This window comes from Piliocolobus tephrosceles, chromosome 6, assembly GCF_002776525.5.
Source record: "Piliocolobus tephrosceles isolate RC106 chromosome 6, ASM277652v3, whole genome shotgun sequence".
Taxonomy (NCBI): domain Eukaryota; kingdom Metazoa; phylum Chordata; class Mammalia; order Primates; family Cercopithecidae; genus Piliocolobus; species Piliocolobus tephrosceles.
Window position 1 is genome coordinate 6740025 of NC_045439.1, and position 25589 is coordinate 6765613.

Here is a 25589-nt window from a genome sequence, read left to right on the forward strand (position 1 = left end):
AAAAGGTACTCTTCTTTCTACCTTTGTACACATTTGAGAACATTTTCATAATACACAATTTGAAATGTCTTTTTTAATCTCTGAAAAACTACAAACACCTACGAAACCCTGTTCTATAAATCACTACAGAATACCCATCTAAACTGGAGAGGGCAGCTAACGAAAGAAACAAAAGAAACTATAGTATGTTCTATCTAAAAGAGCAAGAGAGAAAAGATGTTTTTCTGTAAATTGCCGATTTGTAAGGAGAAAGTGCAGTAGACAAGAGAAAAAGCAAAAGTCATTTGCTCCTTAATTTTGGTTAACTAGGATACAGAACTAAGTTAATTATTCACTAATGCCATTGACTGCCAGGAGCTTAAAAATTTTAATTTGTCAGTTGCACCTACCTAATAAAACTTGTGAAGAGACTGTAACATAGTATTTCACACAATGATGTGCTGAATATGATCTAATGTATTTGGCATACTTTGCAAATCAAATTAAACCTTGAAAAAAGATTTTCAAATTATATTCATGTTTTAAATATTTGGTTTAATGTGAATAATGCTAACTTATGGAATATTGCTAGAGGCATGCACAGTGAGGCAATGCAGATGGCAGAAAGAACACGTCAGCCGCGCCTTGGGGTCCAGTCCCAGATTTGGCCCTTGTGCAGCCTGACAAATCACTAAACCTCCCAGAGGCTTCATTCTCATCTATAAAATGGGCACAACGACACTTGCCTCACAGAAACGTGGAGGGGTAAAATGAGCTAATACATCCAAAATGTCTGCTGCAAAGTCCAGCCCTTGGTCAATCAGTACGTGGTACCTATGAGGAGTATTCTGAATATCAGTGTTAAGTGCCAGTGTAGCACAGGCTTCTCACAGCTAAAAATCTGTAGTTGGCTTTTGACAGTGGTTGCAGAGGCTATGTTCTGAGGCTAGAGGGTTTCGATGTCTTGGAATGGCAGGACTGACTTGCTTATTAACCTCTCCAATAGAAGCCTTCTGGTTATATTTAGTAATTCTCTGATCCATTAATTAATGAAGCCAATAATTATTATAATTCTTTGATCTTCTAATTCATAGATCCACTACTGATATAACCGATTTTAAAAGTTGCAAAGGAATACTAAATATTTCATATTAAAGTACTTTAAAAGGGAAGCTGCCTAACTAATCTGAACAGACAAGCAAAATTTCAAATGGGAAATATGAGCTACTCACTGGGTAATGCATAACAAAATAGACGATCCCAGATACATGGCACAACTGTATTTTCATCTACATTTTACATTTTAAAAATCCCTGCGCTAACATGAAAATTAGCTGTATGTGTATACAATGGATTGCTTGAACTCCAAACGACTCCCTGTCTTCCCGAAAACACATGTGAGCGAACCCCTGGCCTCCTAACATTTGCCATGAGCCCTGCTGTTGACCTCAGATTCAATGGAAAGAAAGAAGTGATTTTTTAGAACACAAATTCCTTCTGCTTATTAAGAAATACACACCACAGAACATTTAGAAACTAACTAAAAGTATTTAAAAATTCATAATCCTATTACTCAGGAAAAAAACCGTGAATTACTTTTGCTATACAGTACTTCATTCCAGTCTTCTTTGCATAAGTTTTGTCTATTTAGTTGAAACGATACAGTATATACAGTTTTATAGCCTGCATTTGACTCTGTGATGCATAAGCATTTTCCCTCTTGTACCAGTAACACAAACATTTTTAAAGACCACACAGCATTTAATCATATGGAGGCACCATCATCTTCTGGCCATGCCCCTACTGCTTGCTGCTCCCTTATTGTTTCCCATCCAATTTTTCTCCAGCGTGCACAGTGCTGCAATGAATTCCCTTATTCATCCATCCATCATTTGTCTGTACTTACACTCACAATAGCAATAGCTAAGGGGTCTGTTCACTATATTCTGCTACCAGAGTATTGCCCCACTCCACCTGCCACTCTGAAAAACTCTTAAAAAATATCAAAGGAAAAGGAGAAAACAGAGTCTGGGGAGCTCACAGAGACGGAGGAAATCCTAAGACCCAAGGCAGTATTCTCAAGGGAAAGAAGACCTGGGTAACTGGGGCAAGCAGGCCAACTGCAGGGACAGGAGAACAAGTGACAGCTCCCTCTCTACAGAATACCTATCCACAGGCCCAGCACATTACAGTGGGCCACAATCTCTCCCCATTTCAGGAAGCCTTGACCTTAGTTGTTAGTGAATTATTTCCATGAACCTGCAGTTCTCATCGTTATACTAATCAAGGCAAATGAAGAATGATACAGTCAGTCAAAGCTTAGAGGTCATGATAACATTCTTCAGAGAAGTGGAGCATTATTGTGGAAAGGAATCAGAATGATCACCTATGGCCCCACAGGTACTACTGAGGCCAGTGAGTGTTGACTGCAGCCTAAAAACTAGGCAGCGGCTGCGGCAGCAGAAAGACATGCATTCTTCCCGCACAGGCTTTGAGCAGGACCCCCAGAGAGTACCCGCCTGCTTCTTGGTGGCACAGCCATCCCCAGCACTGGGCAGACAGCAAAAGCTGTACACCCAAACCTCAACATACTGAGTCAGCCCTGAGCATTAAAAAACTAACTCTGGGGGAGAAAATCACTTGATATTTAAAAATAAGAATGCAGGTCAGATGCAGTGGCTCACGCCTATAATCTCAGCATTTTGGGAAGCCAAGGCAGACGGATCACCTAAGGTCAAGATTTCAAGACCAGCCTGGCCAACATGGTGAAACCCTGTGTCTACTAAAAATACAAAAAAATTAGCTGGGTGTGGTGGCGTGTGCCTGTAGTCCCAGCTACTCGGGAAGCTGAGGCTGGAGAATCGCTTGAACTCAGGAGGTGGAGGTTGTAGAGAACCAATATCACACCACTGCACTCCAGCTTGGGCAACAGAGCAAGAACCTGTCTCAGAAATAAAAGTAAGAATGTCATGTGTCCAGGCTACTTCAACTCTATATGAGGATGGCAGGTCAAAATATTATGAAGTGATAATTGTGTGGCCACTTAAAACCAAAGGGGATTTGCCTAAAATCCATCTCGCCTAAAAGATGCCCCACTCCAACCACAACCACAGAGAGCCAGCTCTAAAGACAGACAGAGGTATGGGCACCAGTTCCCAAATGCCCACATGGCAGCTCCCTCAAAGATGAGCACAGCCAGGGCAGCTGCTGCAGGCACACCCCTCCTGCAGGCACACCCCTCCCATGGGCACACCCTTCCCACAGGCACGCCCCTCCTGCCCCTGTTTCCACTGTCCTCTAATTAGCTGCACAGAAAGTAGGGAGCCCAAGGTCCCTCCATTCAGGGATGCAGCCCACTCACCTGCTTTCTTGTGAATTGTTTTTTCTACTTCTTGGTGTGACCTTCTGGCAACTAAGCTTTGATTTACTTTCAGTTAGGAAAAGAATGTTTATAAAGAAATGTCAGACGACTACGAAAAAATTTATTTTTCTGTGCAGTTATGAAATTCAAATGTCATTCTTAATCAAGAAAATAAAACTCTTGGGCACGCCCTGTTATTTTCTTCCCGTAGTTTTCTAAAAATAAGGAAGTTTCAGAAGTCTGAAGTTTTATATAAAGCAGCACCTTCAAATGTACCCTTTCAGACACAGCAGTCATCAGATTTATTTGTGGAAAGCTGGGTAGGTCAAGAATACTTAGAATAATGCGGTTTATATTTAAAATACCTGAATCACTTTGTAACTCAGAAGGAAAAAAGGTTACTTAAAATGATTATTCAAAATGCAGACATCAGCCCAACAGGTGCAGCCTTCTCACACGGAGCTGGCGATAACTACCTGGGACGACAAAGAAACTGATTTCTTCCCACAGGTGTATGGAAATGCAGCCACGTACTTGAGAAAAAAACTCAAAGACGTAACCTTAGACAGTCCTCCCTCCTGACTCCAAGGAAAATACACATTAACTGTGAAATAATTTGTTAAATTGAAATAACAATGAAAGGCAATCCTTTTGTTGTTTTTGTGTTGAGATAGGGTCTTGCTCTGTCACCCAGCTGGAATGCAGTGGTGCTCTCTAAAGCCTTGGCCTCCTGGGCTCAAGCAACCTCCTACCTCAGCCTCCTGAGTAGCTGGGACCACAGGCACTTGCCACCACACCCAGCTAACTTTTAAACCTTTTGTAGGGATGAGGTCTCACTATGTTGCCTAGATGGGTCTTGAACTCCTGGGCTCAAGTGATCCGACTGCCTCAGCCTTCCAAAGTGCTGGGATTACAGGCGTGTGCCACTGTGCCTAGCCAATGAAAGGTATTTTTAAAGGAACATCTAAATGTTGTAATCTCAAAGAACGTTTTTGCCAAAGGCATCTCACAGCCAAGACGAATTCTCTTTTCTACAGTTAGTCACAAGGAAGAGTGATTCTGGCTAAAGATGAACCATGCGCGAGTTCACGCAGACATGAGGGCGCCAGCTAGCAGGACAGAAACTGTCATGAGGCGTTTTAGTTCCAAAATTGTCTAACTGTCTAATTCCATTATCTTCTAAGAAGATAATGACAAAATTATTTAACACAAATATTGCTTCTTAATATCTCATTCCCAAGAGCCACAGGGACATGAAATGATGACTTAAATTTGCGAGAAATCTACCAGGGACAGAGCTCTGTAGCAGGTGATGTCCTTGCGGACAGCAGAGGAGATTCAAAAGGAACAGAGGGCTTTGCATGGGAGTGGCTTGCTCTGCAGCTAGAAGAGGGGAAAAGCTAGTGATAACATAGGATTCTGAGTTTCTGAAAGGAAGGCCCGCCACCTCTGCACCCCCAGTGCTTGGCTCAGAGCTTTGAATGTGGCATATGATCGAGTGCTGCTGTGCTGAACTGAATTATAGTATAAGTTAAGTACATATAAAGAAATAAGAGTTTTAAAAAACAAGCTAGGTAGAACAACCTCCAAAAGCGGCCCAAAGGACCGTAGTTCTTTCTGCAAGCTCTCTCCATCCCAGAGAATCTTGATAAAAAACTATTCTCAGTGGTTCATTTGGACTGTTCCTTCCTTGACTCAACAAGCATTTAATGATCACTTACAAATGTACATCACTGGGCTATACAATTCGCCAACAAAGAGCCCCAAAATACTATCATACTTCATGTGATTATGTTGACAGTGCTAAGATTGTTTTCTTATTATTCTAAGTTTTGATTCTCTGTCAATATTAAAGAGCACAATGTGTATGCTAGAGCAAGATTCTACCTTGAGACCAATTCTACTAAAGTTCCTGTGTCACTCAAATGCCCACCTTTGGTAGGTCCTTTCCTGTTAAGCACGGCCTGCTGTTCCTCAGTAATGTTCAGCCGCCGAACCACATCAGCTAGAGCTGATTTGAGCAGCTGGATGTCGTCTTCTTGCATCTGGACTCTCTGCTCCAGTGAAGCAATGCGGTCTGTCACCTCCATGCTACTTGCAGCAGAAGCGCTGTCATCTAAACCAAAGAAAGGATCAAGTGAGTTTCAAGTGTTCCCCGGAAATCAGATCGATAAACATACTCTATCTAGCACATTGTTTTAAGCCCATTGTTTTAACATAATAACACTTATGGACTAAAGATACTGCTCTTGTGCAGAAATCATGTGAAATCTTTAGCTGTGTGTAACTACAGCTCTTCATTCTACAATGGTCTTTTCATTCTCTATATTTGCGCTCTTCATTTTAAAGTGTGATTTTAATTGTCATCATACTTTTCTACATGCCGGCCAACTTGTTTTCAGCAATATCGGAGAACCTTAGCAGTGGGAAGTCTACTTCAACTTCCCACATATTGCAGAAACCCAGTCTGCATGGTCTTCTAGCTTCTGCTCCAATTATGTTAACTGACAGGTAGGTCATACAATCACAAGGCCACCCTATCCATTGGTCAAGACTCTGAAGGATAAAGCAATATGAGTTTGGCAAGCGACCCTTACAATTATGGTAATCATATTTTCTGACATAGAATCATAATTCCCAACTCCTTATCAGGGTCTGTAAACCTCTCCATGATCTTCTTGCCTCTCCAATCTCATTTTACATCATTCTTCCCTTCACTTACTGTGCTCTCCAACCAGAGAACCCAGAGAACACTTTGGGAGGCTGAGGTGGGCAAGCTGCTTGAGCTCAAGAGTTTGATACCAGTCTAGGCAACATGACAAAACTCTGCCTCTACAAAATACCAAAAAAAAAAAAAAAAAAAAAAAAAAAAATTAGCCAGGTGTGGTGGTTATGTACCTGTAGTATCAGCTACTCAGGAGACTGAGGTGGGACAGTTTCTTGGGGCCCAAGAGGTCAAGGCTGCAGTGAGCTGAGATTGTGCCACCGCACTCCAGCCTGGGTGACACAGCAAGACCCTGGGTGACAGGGTCGCCCAGGCCAGACTGCAGTGGCGCAAAAACAAAACAAACAAATGGCCAAAATAGCGCAAATTTAATGAACAGAAATATACAATTACAGGCCAGGTGCAGTGGCTCATGTCTGTAATCCCAACACTTTGGGAGGCCAAGGCAAATGGATCACCTGAGGTCAGGTGTTCAAGACCAGTCTGGCCAACATGGTGAAACCCCATCTCTACTAAAAATTCAAAAATTAGCTGGGTACGCCTATAGTACCAGCTACTTGGGAGGCTCAGGTGGGAGTATCACCCGAACCAATGAGCCAAGACTGCACCACTGCACTCTAGCCTGGGCAACAGAGCAAGACTCTGTCTCAAAAAAAAAAAAAAAAAATATATATATATATATATATATATACACACACACACACAATTACAAAATACTAATCAAAGACTAAGCAAAATAAACGCAAAACAGCCCACCTCAAGGCACATTATAGTCAAACTGTTGAAAACCAAAGATAAAGAACAAACACCAAAAGCAGCAAGAGAAAAATGACATATTAAATACAAGAGAACGGCAGTCTGATTAACAGCTGACTTATCATAAACTACGGAGACCAGAAGAGAGCGGAACTACATCTTTAAAGTACGGGGTGAGAAAAAACTAAATCCAGAATTTTACATCCAGCAAAATATCTTCCAAGAAAGCAAGTAAAATAAAGACATATTCAAAGGAACAAAACCAGAAAGAATTAATCACCAAAAGACCTGCACTGCAAAAAATGCTAATAAAAGTTCTTCTGGCTAAAGAGAAATTGTATAAGATACAAACTCAGACCCTAAGAAAAAAATGAAGAGCACTGGAAATGATAAATACCTGAATCAGTTCAAAGACTCATTTTTTTTCCTTTTTCCATTTTCCTTTTATGTTATCATGAAACCTTAAATTTTTTTTTTTTTGGACAGGGTCTTACTCCATTGCCCAGGCTTGAGTACAGTGGTATGATCACAGTCACTGCAGCCTCCATCTTCTATGCTCAGGTGATCCTCCCACCTCAGCCTTTTGAGGATCTGGGACTACAGGCGCACCCCACCATAATTGGCTAATTTTAAAATTTTTTATAGAGGCAGGGTCTCACTGTGTTGCCCAGGCTGGTCTTGAACCCCTGGTCTCAAGTGATCCTGCTTCGTCCCCCCAAAGTGCTGGGATTATAGGTGTTAGCCACTGCACCCAGCCTTGAACCTACAAACTTCTAAAGACAGAAATTAAAATATTGTCTTATAGGGTTTATAATGTATTTTTATGTAATACATATGAGTACCATAACATAAAAGATGGGGTAAATATGGACCTACAAGTTGCAAGATTTCAATATTTTATATGAAGTACACATCATTATATGTGGTTTTTACTGATTTTAATTGACAAAAATTGTATATATTGTATACAACATGTTTTAAAATACACACGTACATTGTGGAATGGCTAAATTGAGCTAACACATGTGCTACCTCACATACTTATTTTTGTGGTGAGAACACTTAAAATCTACTCTCTTAGCAGTTCTCAAGAATACGTACATGTTATTAACTATAGTCATAATGTTGTACAATAGATCTCATGTAAGCAGTTATTGTTAACTGTAAGGGGTTAGTATTAACCATAGTGGAAAAGTCACAGATGTTTATTGTAATCCCTCATAAATGACTAAAGAATAATGCAAAGGAGTATAGCTAAAAAGCCAACAGAAAATTTAAAATGAAATTCTATATTCAAATAATTCAAAAGAAGGAAGGAAAAGAGTAACAGAGGTACAAAAAAGAAAGACAAGTAAAAAATAAAATGCTAAACCCAAACCTAGTATAGCAATAATTATATTACATGTTACCTTAAACCAGTAATTTCATTAAACATACCAATTAAAAGGCAGAAGAAGTCAGAATACATTTTTTTTTAAAAAAAAGCAAAACCCAACTATATGCTGTCTACAAGAGATACACTTTTACTTTTTAAAAATCTTTTTAAATTTATTATTATTATACTTTACATTCTAGGGTACACGTGCACAATGTGCAGGTTTGCTGCATATGTATACATGTGCCATGTTGGTGTGCTGCACCCATCAACTTGTCATTTACATTAGGTATATCTCCCAATTCCATCCCTTCCCCTCCCCCAACCCCATGACAGGCCTTAGTGTGCGATGCTCCCCACCCTGTGTCCAAGTGTTCTCATTGTTCAGTTCCCACCTATGAGTGAGAACATGCAGTGTTTGATTTTCTGTCCTTGCAATAGTTTGCTCAGAATGATGGTTCCTAGCTTCATCCATGTCCCCACAAAGGACATGAACTCATCCTTTTTAATGGCTGCACAGTATTCCATGGTGTATATTTGCCACATTTTCTTAATCCAGTCTGTCACTGATGGACATCTGGGGTGGTTCAAAGTCCTTGCTATTGTGAATAGTGCCACAATAAACATACGTGTGCATGTGTCTTTAATAGCAGCATGATTTATAATCCTTTGGGTATATACCCAGTAATGGGATGGCTGGGTCATATGGTAATTCTAGTTTCAGATCCTTGAGGAATTGCCACACTGTCTTCCACAATGGTTGAACTAGTTTACAGTCCCACCAACAGTGTAAAAGTGTTCCTATTTCTCCACATCCTCTCCAGCACCTGTTGTTTCCTGACTTTTTAATGATTGCCATTCTAACTGGTGTGAGATGGTATCTCATTGTGGTTTTGATTTGCATTAAGAGATACATTTTAAATACAAAGATACAGATAGGTTGAAAGTTTATGAATGGAAAAAATATATACCATGGAAACAATAAGCATAAAAAGGCTGGATGTAATATCAGATAAAATAGATGTCAAATAAAATGTATTACCAGAAATAAAAAGGGCCATTTCATAATGAAAAAAAGGTCAATTATCAGAAAAACACAATAATCATAAACGTATGTGCCTAACAGAGCTTTAAAATATATGAAGCAAAACTGACAGAATTAAAATTGGAAACAGACAATTCTATAATTTTTCCCAAAGATTTTAATGTCCCTCTCTCAGCAACTGATAGAACAACTAATTAAAAAAATCAGTAAAAGCTTTGGCAGCATAGCAAGATCTCATCTCTATAAAAAATTTAAGGCCAGGCGCAGCTGCTCAAGCCTGTAATCCCAGCACTTTGGGAGGCTGAGGTGGGCAGATCATGAGGTCAGGAGATTGAGACCATCCTGGCTAACATGGTGAAACCCTGTCTCTACCAAAACTACAAAAAATTAGCCAGGTATGGTGGTGGGTGCCTGTAGTCCCAGCTACTCGGGAGGCTGAGGCAGGAGAATGGCATGAACCTGGGAGGTGGAGCTTGCAATGAGCCGAGATCACGCCACTGCACTCCAGCCTGGGCCACAGAGCAAGACCCTGTCTCAAAAAAAAAAAAAAAAAAAAATTTAAAAACTAGCTGGGTGTGGTAGCACATGCCTGTAGTCCCAGCTATTTGGGAGGCTTAGATGGGAGGATCATTGAGCCCAGGAGATCAAGGCTACAGTGAACTATGACCATGCCACTGCACTCTAGCCTTGAAAACAGAATGAGATTCTATCTTAAAACAAACAAACAGGCTAGATGCAGTGGCTCACGCCTGTAATCCCAGCACTTTGGGAGGCTGAGACGGGTGGATCACGAGGTCAGGAGATCGAGACCATCCTGGCTAACACGGTGAAACCCCGTCTCTACTAAAAATACAACAATTAGCCGGGCACGGTGGCGGGCACCTGTAGTCCCGGCTACATGGGAGGCTGAGGCAGGAGAATGGCATGAACCCAGGAGGCGGAGCTTGCAGTGAGTGGAGATCGCGCCACTGCACTCCAGCCTGGGTGACAGAGCGAGACTCCATCTCAAAAACAAAACAAAACAAAACAAAACAAAAAAACAAAAAACCAGTACAGACACAGAATGTTTGAACAACACTATAAACCACGTTGACTTAATTGATACGTAGAGAAAACTGTAGCTAACTATGGCACTGCATATGGTACATTTTCAGGACACATCATATTCTGGGTCATTAAACAGATCTGGATAAATTTAAAGATTGAAAGAGTATGTTCTCTGACTACAATGATATTGTTAGAAATCAATTACAAATATTTGGAAATGAAGCAATACATTTCTAAATAATCATTGGATCAAAGAAGATACCAGGAAAATTAGAAAATATTTTAATCAAATGATATTGAAAATGCAACATAGCAAAATACATGGAATGCAGCTAAAGTAGGGCTTTGAGGAAAACTAATAGCCTTAAAACCACTGTTTTAGAAAAGGAGAATCTTGTTATCTGAAAAGGTCAACAAAATGTAAGCTCCATAAAGCAGGAATCTTTTCTGTTGGTTCACTACTCTGCCCCTCAACCTAACACACAGTGGGAACTAAATAAATATTTGGTAAATTAATGAATAATTGGGTAAATGAGTGTCTCTTTTGAAGCATGCATTAAATTAGTTGTTAGGGATAAAAGATGTTTGGCTCACACAGCCATCCTTAAGAAGCTCTCTGTCTAGTGGAGAAGACACATGCCTACAAATTCCTAAAATAATTTGGTAAGTTATATAAATATACAAAGTGATAAGTGAACAAAGAAAATATTAGTTGTATTTGGAAAAATGGGATCAAGCAGGGGTTGGCCTTGAAGAATAAAAATATTCACCAGGGCCGGGTGTGGTGGCTCATGCCTGTAATCCCAGCACTTTAGGAGGCCAAGGCAGATGGATCACCTGAGGTCAGGAATTTAAGACCAGTCTGGCCAACAAGGCAAAACCCCATCTCTACTAAAAATATAAAAATTAGCCGGGCGTGGTGGCACACACCTGTAGTCCCAGCTACTCAGGAGGCTAAATGCAGGAGAATCGCTTGAACCTGGGAGGCGGAGGGTGCAGTGAGCCGAGATTGTGCCATTGCACTCCAGCCTGGGTGACAGAGCAAGACTCTGTATCAAAAAAAAAAAAAAAAAAAAAAAAATTCACCAGGTGAAAAAGAATGGCATTCCAAGCAAAGGAAATAAACAATTTAAACAAAAATGCAGAAATATGAAAACATATGGAATACTCAGATAATAGTAAGTGGCCTCTGACATTGAAATCTGGCGCGGTGGCTCAAGCCTGTAATCTCAGCACTTTGGGAGGCCAAGGCGGGCGGATCACGAGGTCAGGAGATCGAGACCATCCTGGCTAACACAGTGAAACCCCGTCTCTACTAAAAAAATACAAAAAACTAGCCGGGCGATTTGGCGGGCGCCTGTAGTCCCAGCTACTCGTGAGGCTGAGGCAGGAGAATGGCATAAACCCGGGAGGCGGAGCTTGCAGTGAGCTGAGATCCGGACACTGCACTCCAGCCTGGGCGACAGAGCGAGACTCCATCTCAAAAAAAAAAAAAAAAGAAATCTGTCACCTTGTAACTTCTGCTTCCTGGATAAATAATTCTGTCTTGCCCTTAAATTCAGACTCTGTCAATTTTCTAAGTAACAGATAATTGTTTCACACATAGAAATAGTTTTCAAGTGTGTCTACAGCACTTCTGACAGAGAATAACAGGTATCTATTAACCAAGAGAGCCGCTAAGCTCTTAAAAAAAATAATGTATAGGTCTTTTTAAACCTATGTCTTCAGCATATCTCTTTAAAGAAATAAAACTATAAAGCAAGAACAACTTGTAAATATTCTTTTCTCACGCTCCTCCTCTCCTAGATCTAAATATACTATTCTTTATGCTCCCAATGTAGGATCCATACTGTTTGTTAGGAGTACTGGTGGGGATGTGTGCGTGTCCTCTTTTTCTGTTTCTCTCTGTTGAATGAGAAATATAAAGAACTTTACAAACTCAGCAGTGAAAAACAACCCAATTTTAAAAATAGGCAAGGGGAAAAATGGGCAAAAGACTTCAATAGGCCACCAAAGAGGTTATACAGGTAACAAGCAGGCGCAGGAAAAGACGTTCAACATCATTAGTCATGATGGAAATGCAAATTAAAACTACAATGAGATATCCCTACACATCTATTAGGATGGTTAAAAGTAAAAATGCTGACAAAACCAAGTGCAGACAGAACTTGGAGCAAATGAAACACACTGTCCCCCACTGCTGGTGGGCACATAAAATGACATGGCCACCCTGGAAAACAGTTTAGCAGCTTCTTATAAACACATATTTCCCATATGACCTAGCAATTCTGAAGTATTTGCTCCAGAAAAATAACACATATTCATACAAAAACCGGTATGCCAATGTTTATGGTGGCTCTGTTCAGACTTGACAGAAACTAGAGACAACTCAAAGGCCCTTCAACTGATGAATGGAGAAACTGTGGTGCACTCATACAATGGAATATACTCAGTAATAAAATGGGATGAATGACTTGATACACAGAACAACTCGCGTGGGTCTCAAAGGCATTATACTAAATGAAGACAGCCCATCTCAAAAGGTTACGTGCTGTATTATTCCATCTATATTACATTCTCCAAAGACAAAACTGTAATGAAGGCGAATGGATCAGTGGTTGCCAAATGTTGGGTTGGGGACACTGCAAAAGGGAATTTTGGAGGTAACTGGAATGTTCTATATCCTTACTGGTGGTTGATACATTAAACTATACTGTGTTAAAATACATAGAATTATCTCAAAAATGACAGTTTTTATCGAATGTTAACATATAAAATAAAGTAATTTTATGAGTTCAAGTAAGATAAGGTCCACCCATTGGTTTTGCCAATTTAGAAGTTATTTTTGCTTGTTGAGATTGGTTGCTATTATACTATGAAAGCTCAGGAGAGAAATATTTAAATGAAAACTAAGTACTTGTTGCTCAAGGAAGAGAGACTGTCCTTAAGTGCTACATAACTTCTTGTGAATGGAGAGTAGTTCTGTGGAATTTCTCCCATTTGTCCTTTGACTTTGGATAGGAGGGAAAGAAAATCTCACTTCATAATGTCAAGCCACTGGGAGAGAGAAGTGGGGAAGATAAGAAGGTATTTTATGTCTGTCTTCCCCTGTGAAATCCTCTAACATGAATAAAAGAAGGCAGGGTCAGGTTCGGTGTAACAACCATTGTGTAGGACACTGGGTCAACACACGCCTACCTGGGAAGGTCTCTGGCCTCAGGAGGAAGGCAGGTAGGAGAAGACATTCCAGAGCTAAGTCAGCGTTGACAGCGCTAGCAGAAGAGGCATAGACTTTAGTCTTTAAGAGCATGGACTACGGAGTCAAGCTACCTGGGTTCAAATACCAGCTCTGCTACTTACTAGCTATATGACCTAGGACAAATTACTTAATCTCTATCTGCCTCTATGTATAAAACAGAGACAACAAGAGTATTTCACAGGGTTATTATAATATTAAATGAGTTGACATATACAGAGTACTTAGAATACATTTTTGCATATAGTGTATGTATAAATAAATGTAAACTGTGATTAAGGTATTGTCATTATTGTTGTTGTTTCCAATAAAAATTACCAAAATAAATCCAAGTTTAACAAAAGTCCTATGTGCTGTCTCAACAGTTATGCAAATTGGCACTGAATAATTAATTAGAAATTAGTGTTTAATTAATATATTTGCTTTTTAGGTCATGAAAGAATCTGTACATAGAACCACGCATTTATGTTTTTCTTTAGCAATAGTGTCTCACTCTGTTGTCCAGGCTGGGGTGCAGTGGTGCGATTATAGCTCACTAGAGCCTTGACCTGGGCTCAAACAATCCTCTTATCTCAGCCTGCTGAGTAGCTGGAACTACAGATGCACACCGCCACATCTAGGTAATTTTAAACTTTTTATAGAGATGGGGTCTCATTATGTTGCACAGGCTGGTCTTGAACTCCTAGTTTCAAGCGATTATCTTGCCTCAACCTCTCAAAGTGCTGGGATTACACAGGCATGAGCCACCACACCCGGCTGTGTGGTGAACTGTGCGTTTCTATGACATTTTTGGGTTGTTTGTGTAGACAGCAGCTTCTAGAGAAGGCACACATTCTCACTGCTGGGACTCAAGCACATTTATTGTGGCTGCCAGCACAGGATTGAGGAGGAAAAAGGTGGTCTCTGTAGTATAACCTTGCATTTTCAAATCAGTATTATAAAACAACATGCAGAGTAAGACAAGACTGGCCTGCTCCCTGCGCTCAAAAACTTTAGCATCACTGTGGTCTCAGTGGCTTTAATAAAACTGCATAAATTAGAATATTTAAATTATATTGCTGAATTTATACAGGAAAAAGTTTAATTTTAGTATTTTAATAAAAACCCCTGCTACCTTCAGATACAAATGGTTAAAAGCGGAAGCATCAGATCTGCTTAGGAGAGCCCTCATGTGTGAGACCTGCTGAAGTTTTCCCCATGACATAATCCTAGTGCTGTTCAGATCCTGCCAAAATCACTGCTTTAACCTGTAACGGATTTTCTTCCTTCTGTTTCTGCAGGTAATTAATCTGAAGAATATGACTGGGAGACTTCTTGGCAGCAGCCTTAGCTGTCTGAGGTTCTTAACCTTCTTGTGTACAGAAAAGACCAGTGTTGTTCAAATGACTTTACACTTCAATTAAGCTGGGGGAAAAACTGATTAGCATAATGAAAAACAAAGCCTAAAGCTTGCTTTAACCAACACAAATCATTTGAACCTCCAAACATTTCATAGGATTCCATAGCACAAGATGTGAAATTTCATCTGAATTTCATCAAAGAAAACCTCAGGTTGGGAATGCAGCACCAATAAAACCTTAACAACTTATTTATTTTAAAGTCATTTTTGTTCCTATACCTCTCAAATCTATCTGTGGAGGTCATTAAAACAGTGTCAATAATTGAGCTTCAGCTTTCTTTTCCCCCAAGTTTTTACATTCTTGTCTATTATGACTTTACTGTGTTAGAGGGAGGTTTGAAGAAGACAATATTCTCTAAACTTGTACCTCTTGGGTTTTCTAAAACTTCTGTGTGAACTGGAGCTCCGGTTGGGCTGGGCACCTGCTCCTTTCCTGATCTGTTTACATATGGCAGTGTGTAACTGTGTCTATGGGGCAGTGTCCCTATCTCAGCAGCAGGGAACGATCTCCCAGGTTGTGATCCCGTGGCACACGCTGGCTCTTTGGGCACAGGGTAGACAAGATTCAATCGGAGGGAAAACTGAACCTCCAGTGGTGCAAGGCATTGATGCAGATGTCTTAGCGGGCCAACCACTCTGAAAGCCACTCTGCAGCCTCTGCCAACGGCCCTTCTCAGGGCTACACGTTCCAACTTCGTGGCATTTTGTCAAGGGCCAAACACTGTTGAGACTAGCCTACTAAGGGTTACTGATACTGCCCTGTCCGGGCCCTGGGGCTTTAGAGGCACAACAGAGAGAGCACTGATTTGGGATTCAAATTGAGCAGTAGCCAATTCCTAGATCTGTCCCCTGTTAGCTATGTGACCTAATACCACCTGCCTTCTGACGTTCCTGCAAAGATGAATGTTAATGTGTATGAAACTTCTAATACTCTGACGGCATACAGACACTCAACACAAATGGTACTTTAGCCTTACTAGAATCCATTGTTATGAATATTCCTGTTTTGTTTATAAGAGCAAAAAGCAAACATCAATCTTCAGTGAAATCAATGATTAACAATAATTATTGAACAAATTCTGCAAATACTGTGCAGTTCTCTCTCTGCAGCACCTCTGGCCAAGGTGAGAAAATGTGATGTTAGCCTTAAGATAAGGCATGGTTTGATGCCACATGAGCCCTCTCACTGGGCAGCACATGACCAGAGGCAAAAGGACAGGCCAAGTGTTACCTCCTACAGCCTCCAGCTCCAATTTGACTCTCACGAGAACCCAGTCAAGCACCGGCTTCTTTCTGAGTTTCAAGGGATGCCACGGGTCTGGACAGCCCCTGTATCGCCCCCGGTTTCAGAAGCAAAAAGAAGGCCTTGTAGCTCTGCTTTTACCATAGGTCCTCATGTAGCTATTTATGGATCTGACTTTGAAGTTTAATTACTTTTTTTCTTACTGTAAAAAGCAGCACAAAAGGGTCTCCGGTAACATGATGTGTATTATTCTATTAAAAGGTGAGAGAAGCGTGCTTTCTTCTCCATTCATGTGATTATCTCACTATCTAGGGTTAAAAACAAGCTCGACTCTGTAAATCTTCCGGTAATACTAAGACATTGTTATCTGAGTGATATTCCCGGAGGTTAAAGGGGCCTAGTAATTTTAAAAGGTTAACTTAGAATCTGTTCCCTTGGCCGGGCGCGGTGGCTCAAGCCTGTAATCCCAGCACTTTGGGAGGCCGAGACGGGCGGATCACGAGGTCAGGAGATCGAGACCATCCTGGTTAACACGGTGAAACCCCGTCTCTACTAAAAACTACAAAAAACTAGCCGGGCGCGGTGGCGGGCGCCTGTAGTCCCAGCTACTCCGGAGGCTGAGGCAGGAGAATGGCGGGAACCCGGGAGGCGGAGCTTGCAGTGAGCTGAGATCTGGCCACTGCACTCTAGCCTGGGCGACAGAGCGAGACTCCGTCTCAAAAAAAAAAAAAAAAAAAAAAAAAGAATCTGTTCCCTTTATCTTGAGATGTTCTTACTTTCTTTTCTTTAATTATTCAAAATAATGATAGCACCAAAACAACAACAGCCATCCTTGATTCACCAGCCGCTGTGTGTCGGGGTCTAAGCTTTGCAGTGCAGTGTCCCCACGCCCAGTGTCCCCATGCCACACAGTGCCCTCCCACGGAGGTGCCGTCCTCATGCCACAGGTGAAGTAGGAGAACCTGAGTTTCTGGTCCACCTTGCCTAAGGTTGCACGGCTAGAATGTGGCCAGCCGAGGGTGAGCTGTGAGCCGAGGGTGAGCTGTGAGTCTAAGCTCTTTTCACCATATGAGTTCTCCATCCAAATGACAGGTATTAATTCCAGTGAGATTTCCGTGGTACTAAGTAAAATACACATAGAATTTTTACATCATTTTGCCTTTTCCAAATGCTATTTAGAAAAAAAATCTTATCAGATTTAGTAGTTTAAAACCAATCATTTAAACAATAACAAATAATAACTCTTTGCTCAATAATTTGCAGAGAAACATCTCACATAAAGCAGACTTTCCATATTATACGTTGTTCACAGAATAGTTATACTCTATGGTCATATTCGGAGTCATTCTATTAGTATCCAATAGCAAAAGAAACATACAAGCAATCAGTACAGAGAAGCAATTAACTGTCATTGCTCTGTCACCTGCAGGCCTGGATTTCGGCCTTGCTGTCAGATTCGCAGCCTGTGTACCATTCATGGCTAGGCTCCAGCTTTATTTCTTTTCTCAGACTCCCAGTTCTCCTTGGATCATCTGGGTCAGTGAGGAACCCTGCGTCCTGCTTACCCCCAAGCTGGACCTGCCACAAGAGCTCTGGCTCTGACATTCATCATTTCATAGAAAATGACAAGCATCGATCCCATCTCAAAATAAACCTGTCTCAAATGAAGCTCATGAACTAATGTTCACATAATTGAATCTTAAAGAGCTCTACAACAGCCCTTGCCTGATATAAAGATGTTGTCATCGAACATTGATTAAAAGAACTTCAGCAGAGTCTCTTGAACCTGGAAAGAAACGGTATAAAGATCTTTTACAAGCCTTAGGTTGGATAATGGTGGTGATGGAGATTAGAAAAAATACTCAAGATCACCCTAAAAGGCAACATGTGACTGTGTTTACCTTGGACGACATGGAGTTTAAAGGAAACAAACTTTCAGTTTAATTCCGTACAATGATATTCAACATCCTTCTGGGACAGACCTAGTGCCAGGCAATGCAGTTAACCCTGCGATCTTCCCAATCCAAGGGCACTCAATCTAGCAAGAAGAGATTGGCCAATAAATAACCATAATAGAAATGTAGGAACACAGACAAGAGATCAAATCAACAGCCCCCACCCTGCCCCAACTGTTACATGCCAGAATCACAAGCTTGCCAAAAAGCAGTATGAGGACTAGACAGATAAAGATCAAAACACAGGTGAGTATAGAACATAACTTCAGGCCAGTTACTAGGTTTCAATTAACGAACTGTAATTGAAAACAAAAGAGGAAAAATAAGAACAATCATCTGTAGAAAGACTGGCCATGAAATTCTCTAGTTGAGTATTTAGGGAATTTGTTAATTACCTTATCTTGACCTATCCTGGACTCTCATTTCATTTTGCCTAACCACAGTTATCAAGTCAACAAGGACTTCCCGTGGGGCCCTGGAGACTTTGAAATCTTTGGAATGTTTACTAAATGCTACAAACATGCACGCACACATGCGCACACACGCACTCCCCAACCTTTGCAGAAATGCTCTTGTTGCTGTCAGAAACTAAAAGACCTGGGCACTTTTAAGATTGCTGATATCTTTCCCCCACTCCACTTTACAGTTTTAAAGCGAACAAGAGATCCTGCAGCTGAGCAGAAAATAAACTCCTGATAATGTGTAAAGCACTATGCTTTAAAACTTGGCCTTTTGCTATGAGGTGCAGTAGCTGCACCTCACCAAGGGCAGGGGTGGCTCACCCAGGCTCTGGGACAGCTTGGATGGGAGAAAGAAAAAAAAAACAATTACAGCTTTTTAACAATGATCCTGGCAAGGCACACAAGGTTGCCAAATCTTAACCATGAAAGGAAAGATTAAAATTATGCAGATGGGGAAGGGGAGCGAAGACAAAATAATGAGCATTAGAGTAAAACTTGAAAAATATCTAAAACTGTCAGTCTAAATTTTATTTTACATGGAGAATATTGCAACTTTCACTTGTTACATCTGTCATACATTCTAGATAAGATATCCTCACTTTATAAGCTGACTTAACAAGAGGTATCTAAAAAGGTAGCTTTAATGATTTTTCATTTTATACCATGGTTTCAAAGTCTTTCGGCAAAAAGAATAAAATAAAAGCTATTATCATCTAAATTTTTTCTACTAACTTAGTACAATTTTTTTTCTATTTAAAGTATTATATGATTACATCATCCAAAAAATTAGTTGTCTTCCTGACTTAATAATTTGAATAGTTTCAGACAATATTCCCCTGCATAAGAGCTTGTCCTTTAATAGTTGAGATAAAAATTACAAAAGTACAGTGTAGCCGGGCATGGTGGCTTATGCCTGTAATCCCAGCACTTTGGAAGGTTGAGGTGGGAGAGCTGCTTCAGCCCAGGAGTTCAAGACCAGCCAGGGCAACATAGTGAGACCCCATCTCTACAAAAAATTTTAAAAACTAGCCAGGCATGATGGTTCATGCCTGTAGTCCCAGCTACTTCGGAGGCTGAGGCAGTAAGATTGCTTGAGCTGGGGAGGTTGAGGCTGCAGTGAGCTGTGATTGCACCACTGCTCTCCAGCCTGGGCGACAGAGTGAGCCTCTCTCAAAAACAATAAAACAACAACAAAACAAAAAGAAAAGTACAGTTCAAATGGTTTAAAATCACCAATGGGGCCAAAGCCAGATACCTAGTTTTCCAAGAAAAAACTTTCTTAAACAGGGTGGTGGTACTGCTTCAGTACAAAACAATAGATACGTTCGGCTATGGAAGATATTAAAATACCCAGGTTTTTATTGTAGAACTTGTCTTTTAGGTTCCTATCAAAAGATGGAGCTACAACAGTTGAAGGTTAGAATCTACAGGAAAGTTTGAGTTCTAACCTCCCATCCACATTCCTTGTTACTGGAAAACATTTTTTTAATCCTTTTTGACATTCTGTAGCTACTTTTTTTTTTTCTTTTTTTTCTTTTTTATTATTATTATACTTTAAGTTCTAGGGTACATGTGCATAACGTGCAGGTTTGTAACATATGTATACTTGTGCCATGTTGGTGTGCTGCACCCATCAACTTGTCAGCACCCATCAACTCGTCATTTACATCAGGTATAACTCCCAATGCAATCCCTCCCCCCTCCCCCCTCCCCATGATAGGCCCCAGTGTGTGATGTTCCCCTTCCTAACTCCAAGTGATCTCATTGTTCAGTTCCCACCTATGAGTGAGAACATGCGGTGTTTGGTTTTCTGTTCTTGTGATAGTTTGCTAAGAATGATGGTTTCCAGCTGCATCCACGTCCCTACAAAGGACACGAACTCATCCTTTTTTATGGCTGCATAGTATTCCATGGTGTATATGTGCCACATTTTCTTAATCCAGTCCGTCACTGATGGACATTTGGGTTGATTCCAAGTCTTTGCTATTGTGAATAGTGCCGCAATAAACATACGTGTGCATGTGTCTTTATAGCAGCATGATTTGTAATCCTTTGGGTATATACCCAGTAATGGGATGGCTGGGTCATATGGTACATCTAGTTCTAGATCCTTGAGGAATCGCCATACTGTTCTCCATAATGGTTGAACTAGTTTACAATCCCATCAACAGTGTAAAAGTGTTCCTATTTCTCCACATCCTCTCCAACACCTGTTGTTTCCTGACTTTTGAATGATTGCCACTCTAACTGCAGCAAAAGCCAAAACTGACAAATGGGATCTAATTAAACTAAAGAGCTTCTGCACAGCAAAAGAAACTACCATCAGAGTGAACAGGCAACCTACAGAATGGGAGAAAATTTTTGCAATCTACTCATCTGACAAAGGGCGAATATCCAGAACCTACAAAGAACTCAAACAAATTTACAAGAAAAAAACAACCCCATCAAAAAGTGGGCAAAGGATATGAACAGACACTTCTCAAAAGAAGACATTCATATAGCCAACAGACACATGAAAAAACGCTCATCATCACTGGCCATCAGAGAAATGCAAATCAAAACCACAATGAGATACCATCTCACACCAGTTAGAATGTGGCTACTTTTTAAAAAGTGCCACCAACTTCTGCTTCCAGCCAAGATGGAGTAACTGTGATTAGATTACCATCCTACCTTAAACAGCTAAAAGAACAGACAAAATATATTAAACATCAGCTTTCAAACACCTGGACACCAGACAACGAGGAGGAGTGATCAATGAAAGATGGTAAACAAAAGAGGTGAACCCTAGGACTAGCCCAGCAGATAATCTGGAGAGTTCCCAGGATGTGAGGCAGGGAGGGAACCCAGGTAAAGCCTGAGTCTCCCTAAGTGGCTGAGACACATGGCTAGAAGTCCAGGACAGCCAAGACTATTGGGGATTGCAGAGAAAGTAATGGAGAAGAGAGCATTGCAAAGAGAAAAAACTTTAGAGATCTGGAAATAATACCCCCACACACACCCTGCCCTCGAGTCTTCTGTTGAGTATTTATCAGCATTTACATATGAGGAAATTACCCAAGACTGAAAAAAAAAAAATCATCCAAAAAAAAAAAAAAAAAATTAGAACAATTACCAGAGCCCACCTCGAGCTAGAAACAGTCCCTGATGCCCTGACACCGTCAGGCAGAGTGGAAAAACCTCACACTCCACAGCCTCATGGAAGGAGAGAACTCAGAGGATGTTGCCCAAGACTAAACCCTACTCTGGTCTGCCTATCAAACTTAAGAGCAAGACCCAAAAGGATCCAAATGTCTCCAGGTAACCACCCACAGTACAAAGCTCCAAATATTTATGGGAATTCAAAATATCCAGCACCCAACAAGGCAAAATTCACAACGTCTGACCTCCATGAAAAAACAACTGGACATTTAAAGATGCACAAAAATATGGCCCAAAATAAAAAAAAGAATCAACCAAGCAAAACTAACCCAGAAATAACACAGACAATAGGATTAGTAGACAAGAACAATTAAATAGTTATTATGACTATACTATATACATTTGACATCACACTGCAAGTCCTAGCTAGTGCAATAAATCAAGAAAAGGAAGTAAAAGGTATACAGACTGGGAAGGAAGAAACAGAACTGTTTGCAGATGATATAAATGTCTATATAGAAAATCCCAAAGAATTGACCCAAAAAAACCTCTTACAACACTGTTACATGATACAAGGTTAACACAAAAAAGTCAACTACTTTCCTACAAACCAGCAATGAACAATTGGAATTTGAAATTTAAAACACAATGGCATTAATAGTACCAGAAATGAAATAGGTGCATATAAATCTAACAAAATATTCACAGGATTTATATGTAGAAAACTAAAAAATAATAATAATAAAAGAAATTAAAGAAGTTCTAAAGAAATGGAGAGATATTCCATGTTCATGGATTAGAAAACTCATTACTGTTATGATGTCAATTCTTCTCAATTTGATCTACAGATTCAATGCACTCCCAATCATAATCCCAGCAAGCTATTTTATAAATATCAACAAAGTGAACTTAAAGTTTATATGCAAAGGCAAAAGACCCAGAATAGCCAACACAAAACTGAAGAAAAGTAAAAAGCTGGAGAACTGACACTACCTGACTTTAAGACTTACAAAGCTATAGTAATTAAGACATCATGTAATTGGTGAAAGAACAGACACACAGATCAACGGAACACAGAGTCCAGAAACAGACCCACACAATACAGTGAACTAGGCTTTGACAAACGAGCAAAGGCAATTAAACAGAGAAGGGATAGTATTTTCAGCAAATGGTGTTGGAAGTATTAAATGTCCACACGCAAAATAATGAATCTAGACACAAACCTTATACCTTTCACAAATACTAACTCAAATTAGATAGGAAAATTAGGAAGTATTTCTAACTGAATGAACATAAAAACACAGCATATCAAAATTGGTGAGATGTCGCTTAGAAAGAAATTTATGTCACCCAATATCAAGATTAGAAAAGAAGAAATGAGAAGGAAGTAGGGGTAGGCGGATGGGGAAGGAATGATTTCAGCATCCACTTAAGAAAACCAAACCTTCAGGAACCCAAAGTATGCAGGAAAAAAGGAAGCAATATACATTTGAGCAAAAATCAATGAAACAGGAAAAACATTGGAGAAAACTGATGGAATGAAAAGCTAGTTCATTGAGAAAATAAATAGGCTGGGTGCGGTGGCTCAAGCCTGTAATCCCAGCACTTTGGGAGGCTGAGACGGGCGGATCACGAGGTCAGGAGATCAAGACCATACTGGCTAACCCGGTGAAACCCCGTCTCTACTAAAAAATACAAAAAACTAGCCGGGCGAGGTGGCGGGCACCTGTAGTCCCAGCTACTCGTGAGGCTGAGGCAGGAGAATGGCGTGAACCCGGGAGGCGGAGCTTGCAGTGAGCAGAGATCCGGCCACTGCACTCCAGCCTGGGCGACAGAGCAAGACCCCATCTCAAAAAAATAAATAAATAAATAAATAAAATTTGCAAACCTATAGCCAAATTGATCAAGTAAAAAAAAGAGAAAGGACATAAAATATCAGTATCCGAAATAAGAGAACTGACATTACTACAGATCGATAGATATTGAAAGGATAAAGAAATATTTTTAAAAACTTCATGCCAATAAATTCAATAACAGATAAAATATACACATTCTTGAAAGAAAAAAAAGTACCAAAGCTCATGCAAGAAGAAACAGATCTAAAGAGTCTTATTAAAGAAATAGAATTTGTAGTTAAAAACCTTTCCACAGGCTGGGCACGGTGGCTCACACCTGTAATCCCAGCACTTTGGGAGGCCGAGGCAGGCGAATTGCTTGAGCTCAGGAGTTTGAGACTGGCCTGGGTAACAAATAAAAACCACATCTCTACAAAAAAAAAAAAAAAATTAGCTGGGTGTGGTGGTACACATCTCTAGTGCCAGCTACTAGAGAGGCTGAGGTGGGAGGATTGCTTGAAGCCAGGAGGTAGAGGTTGCAGTGAGCCAAGATCACTCCACTGCACTCCAGCCTGGGCATCAGAGTCACACCCTTTCTCAAAACAAAACAAAAACCAAAACAAAGTATTTCCACAAATCACTGATAACCTCACCGGTGAATTCTACCAACTATTTCAGGAAAAAATAATATTAATTCACACAAACTCTTTCAGATAACTGATAAGGAGGAAATATTTCTCAACTCATCTATTAGGCCAGCATTACTCTAATATCAAAATCAGACAAACACATTACAAAAAAAGAAAACTACAGCCCAATATCCCACATGAAAATAAATGCAGGCCGGGCACAGCGCTTTACACTTGCAATCCCAGCACTTTGGGGGGCCAAGGCAGGTGCATCACCTGAGGTCAGGTGTTCGAGACCAGCCTAACCAATATGGTGAAATCCCATCTCTACTTAAAATACAAAAATCACCTGGGCATGGTGGTGTGCACCTGTAGTCCCAGCTACTCAGGAGGCTGAGAGAGGAGAATTGCTTAAACTGGGAGGCGGAGCTTGCAGTGGGCCGAGACTGCACCACTGCACTCTAGCCTGGGTAACAGAGCAAGACTCTGTCTCAAAAAAATAAAAAAAAGCAAACATTCTTAAAATTTTAGGAAATCATTCAAATAGCAATGTAATCTGTATTTACAGACTAAAAAAGAAAAATGAGGTAATCAGGTCAATAAATGCAGAAAAAGCATTTGACAAAATCCCATATCCATTCCTGATAAACACTCAGTAAACTAGGAATAGAAAAGGATTTCCTCAATCTGATGAAGGGTGACTATAGAACACCTACAACAAATATCATACATTTCAATATTATCTTGGAGGTTTTAGTCAGTGAAAAATAAAAAGAAATATAAGCTCTCTAGATTAGAAAGGAATAAGTAAAACTGCCCTTGTTCGCAAATGACATGGCTGTCCGACTAGAAAATCGAAGGACTCCACAAAGAAGTTACTAGAACTAACAGGTTTATCAAAGTTGCAGGATAGAAGATCAAGACATAAAAATCAATTGTATTTCTATACACTTGCACCAAAAAATTGGGACTATTCACATTATCAAAAATATGAAATGCTCAGGGATAAGTATGGCAAAAGATGTTCAACATCCACACAACAAAAAGTAACACTGCTTTTACTCTCAGAAAACACTGCTGAGAGAAATCAAAGAAGGCTTAAATAAACAGAGAGATATACTGTGTCTGCGGATTGGAAGACTCACTGTTGTTAATTACTGTTAAGCTAACAATTTTCCCTACAGAAAAATTAAATGTATAGATTCAATGCAATCAATAAAAATCCCAGCAGGATTTCTGTAGAAACTCAGTAGCAGATCCCAAAATGTATACGGAAATGCAAAGGACCTAGACTAGCCAAAACAACTTGGAGAAAGAGCAAAGTTGAAAGACTTACGCTGCCCAACTTAAGTGACAGTCATCGAGACAACGTGGTAATGGTG

The 25589-nt window shown here is 40.2% G+C and overlaps 1 protein-coding gene across 5 annotated transcripts in view; it reads right to left on the reverse strand.

Annotated features, from left to right (window-relative positions):
* Nucleotides 1-25589, reverse strand: part of EML1 (EMAP like 1) — a 207151-nt gene that overhangs the window by 87793 nt on the left and 93769 nt on the right. For all 5 annotated transcript variants that reach the window (XM_031935739.1, XM_031935740.1, XM_023205610.2 and 2 more), the window contains exon 2: nucleotides 5274-5456. In XM_031935739.1, coding sequence (XP_031791599.1) covers nucleotides 5274-5456 — 183 coding nt within the window. The remainder of the gene's footprint in view (nucleotides 1-5273; nucleotides 5457-25589) is intronic.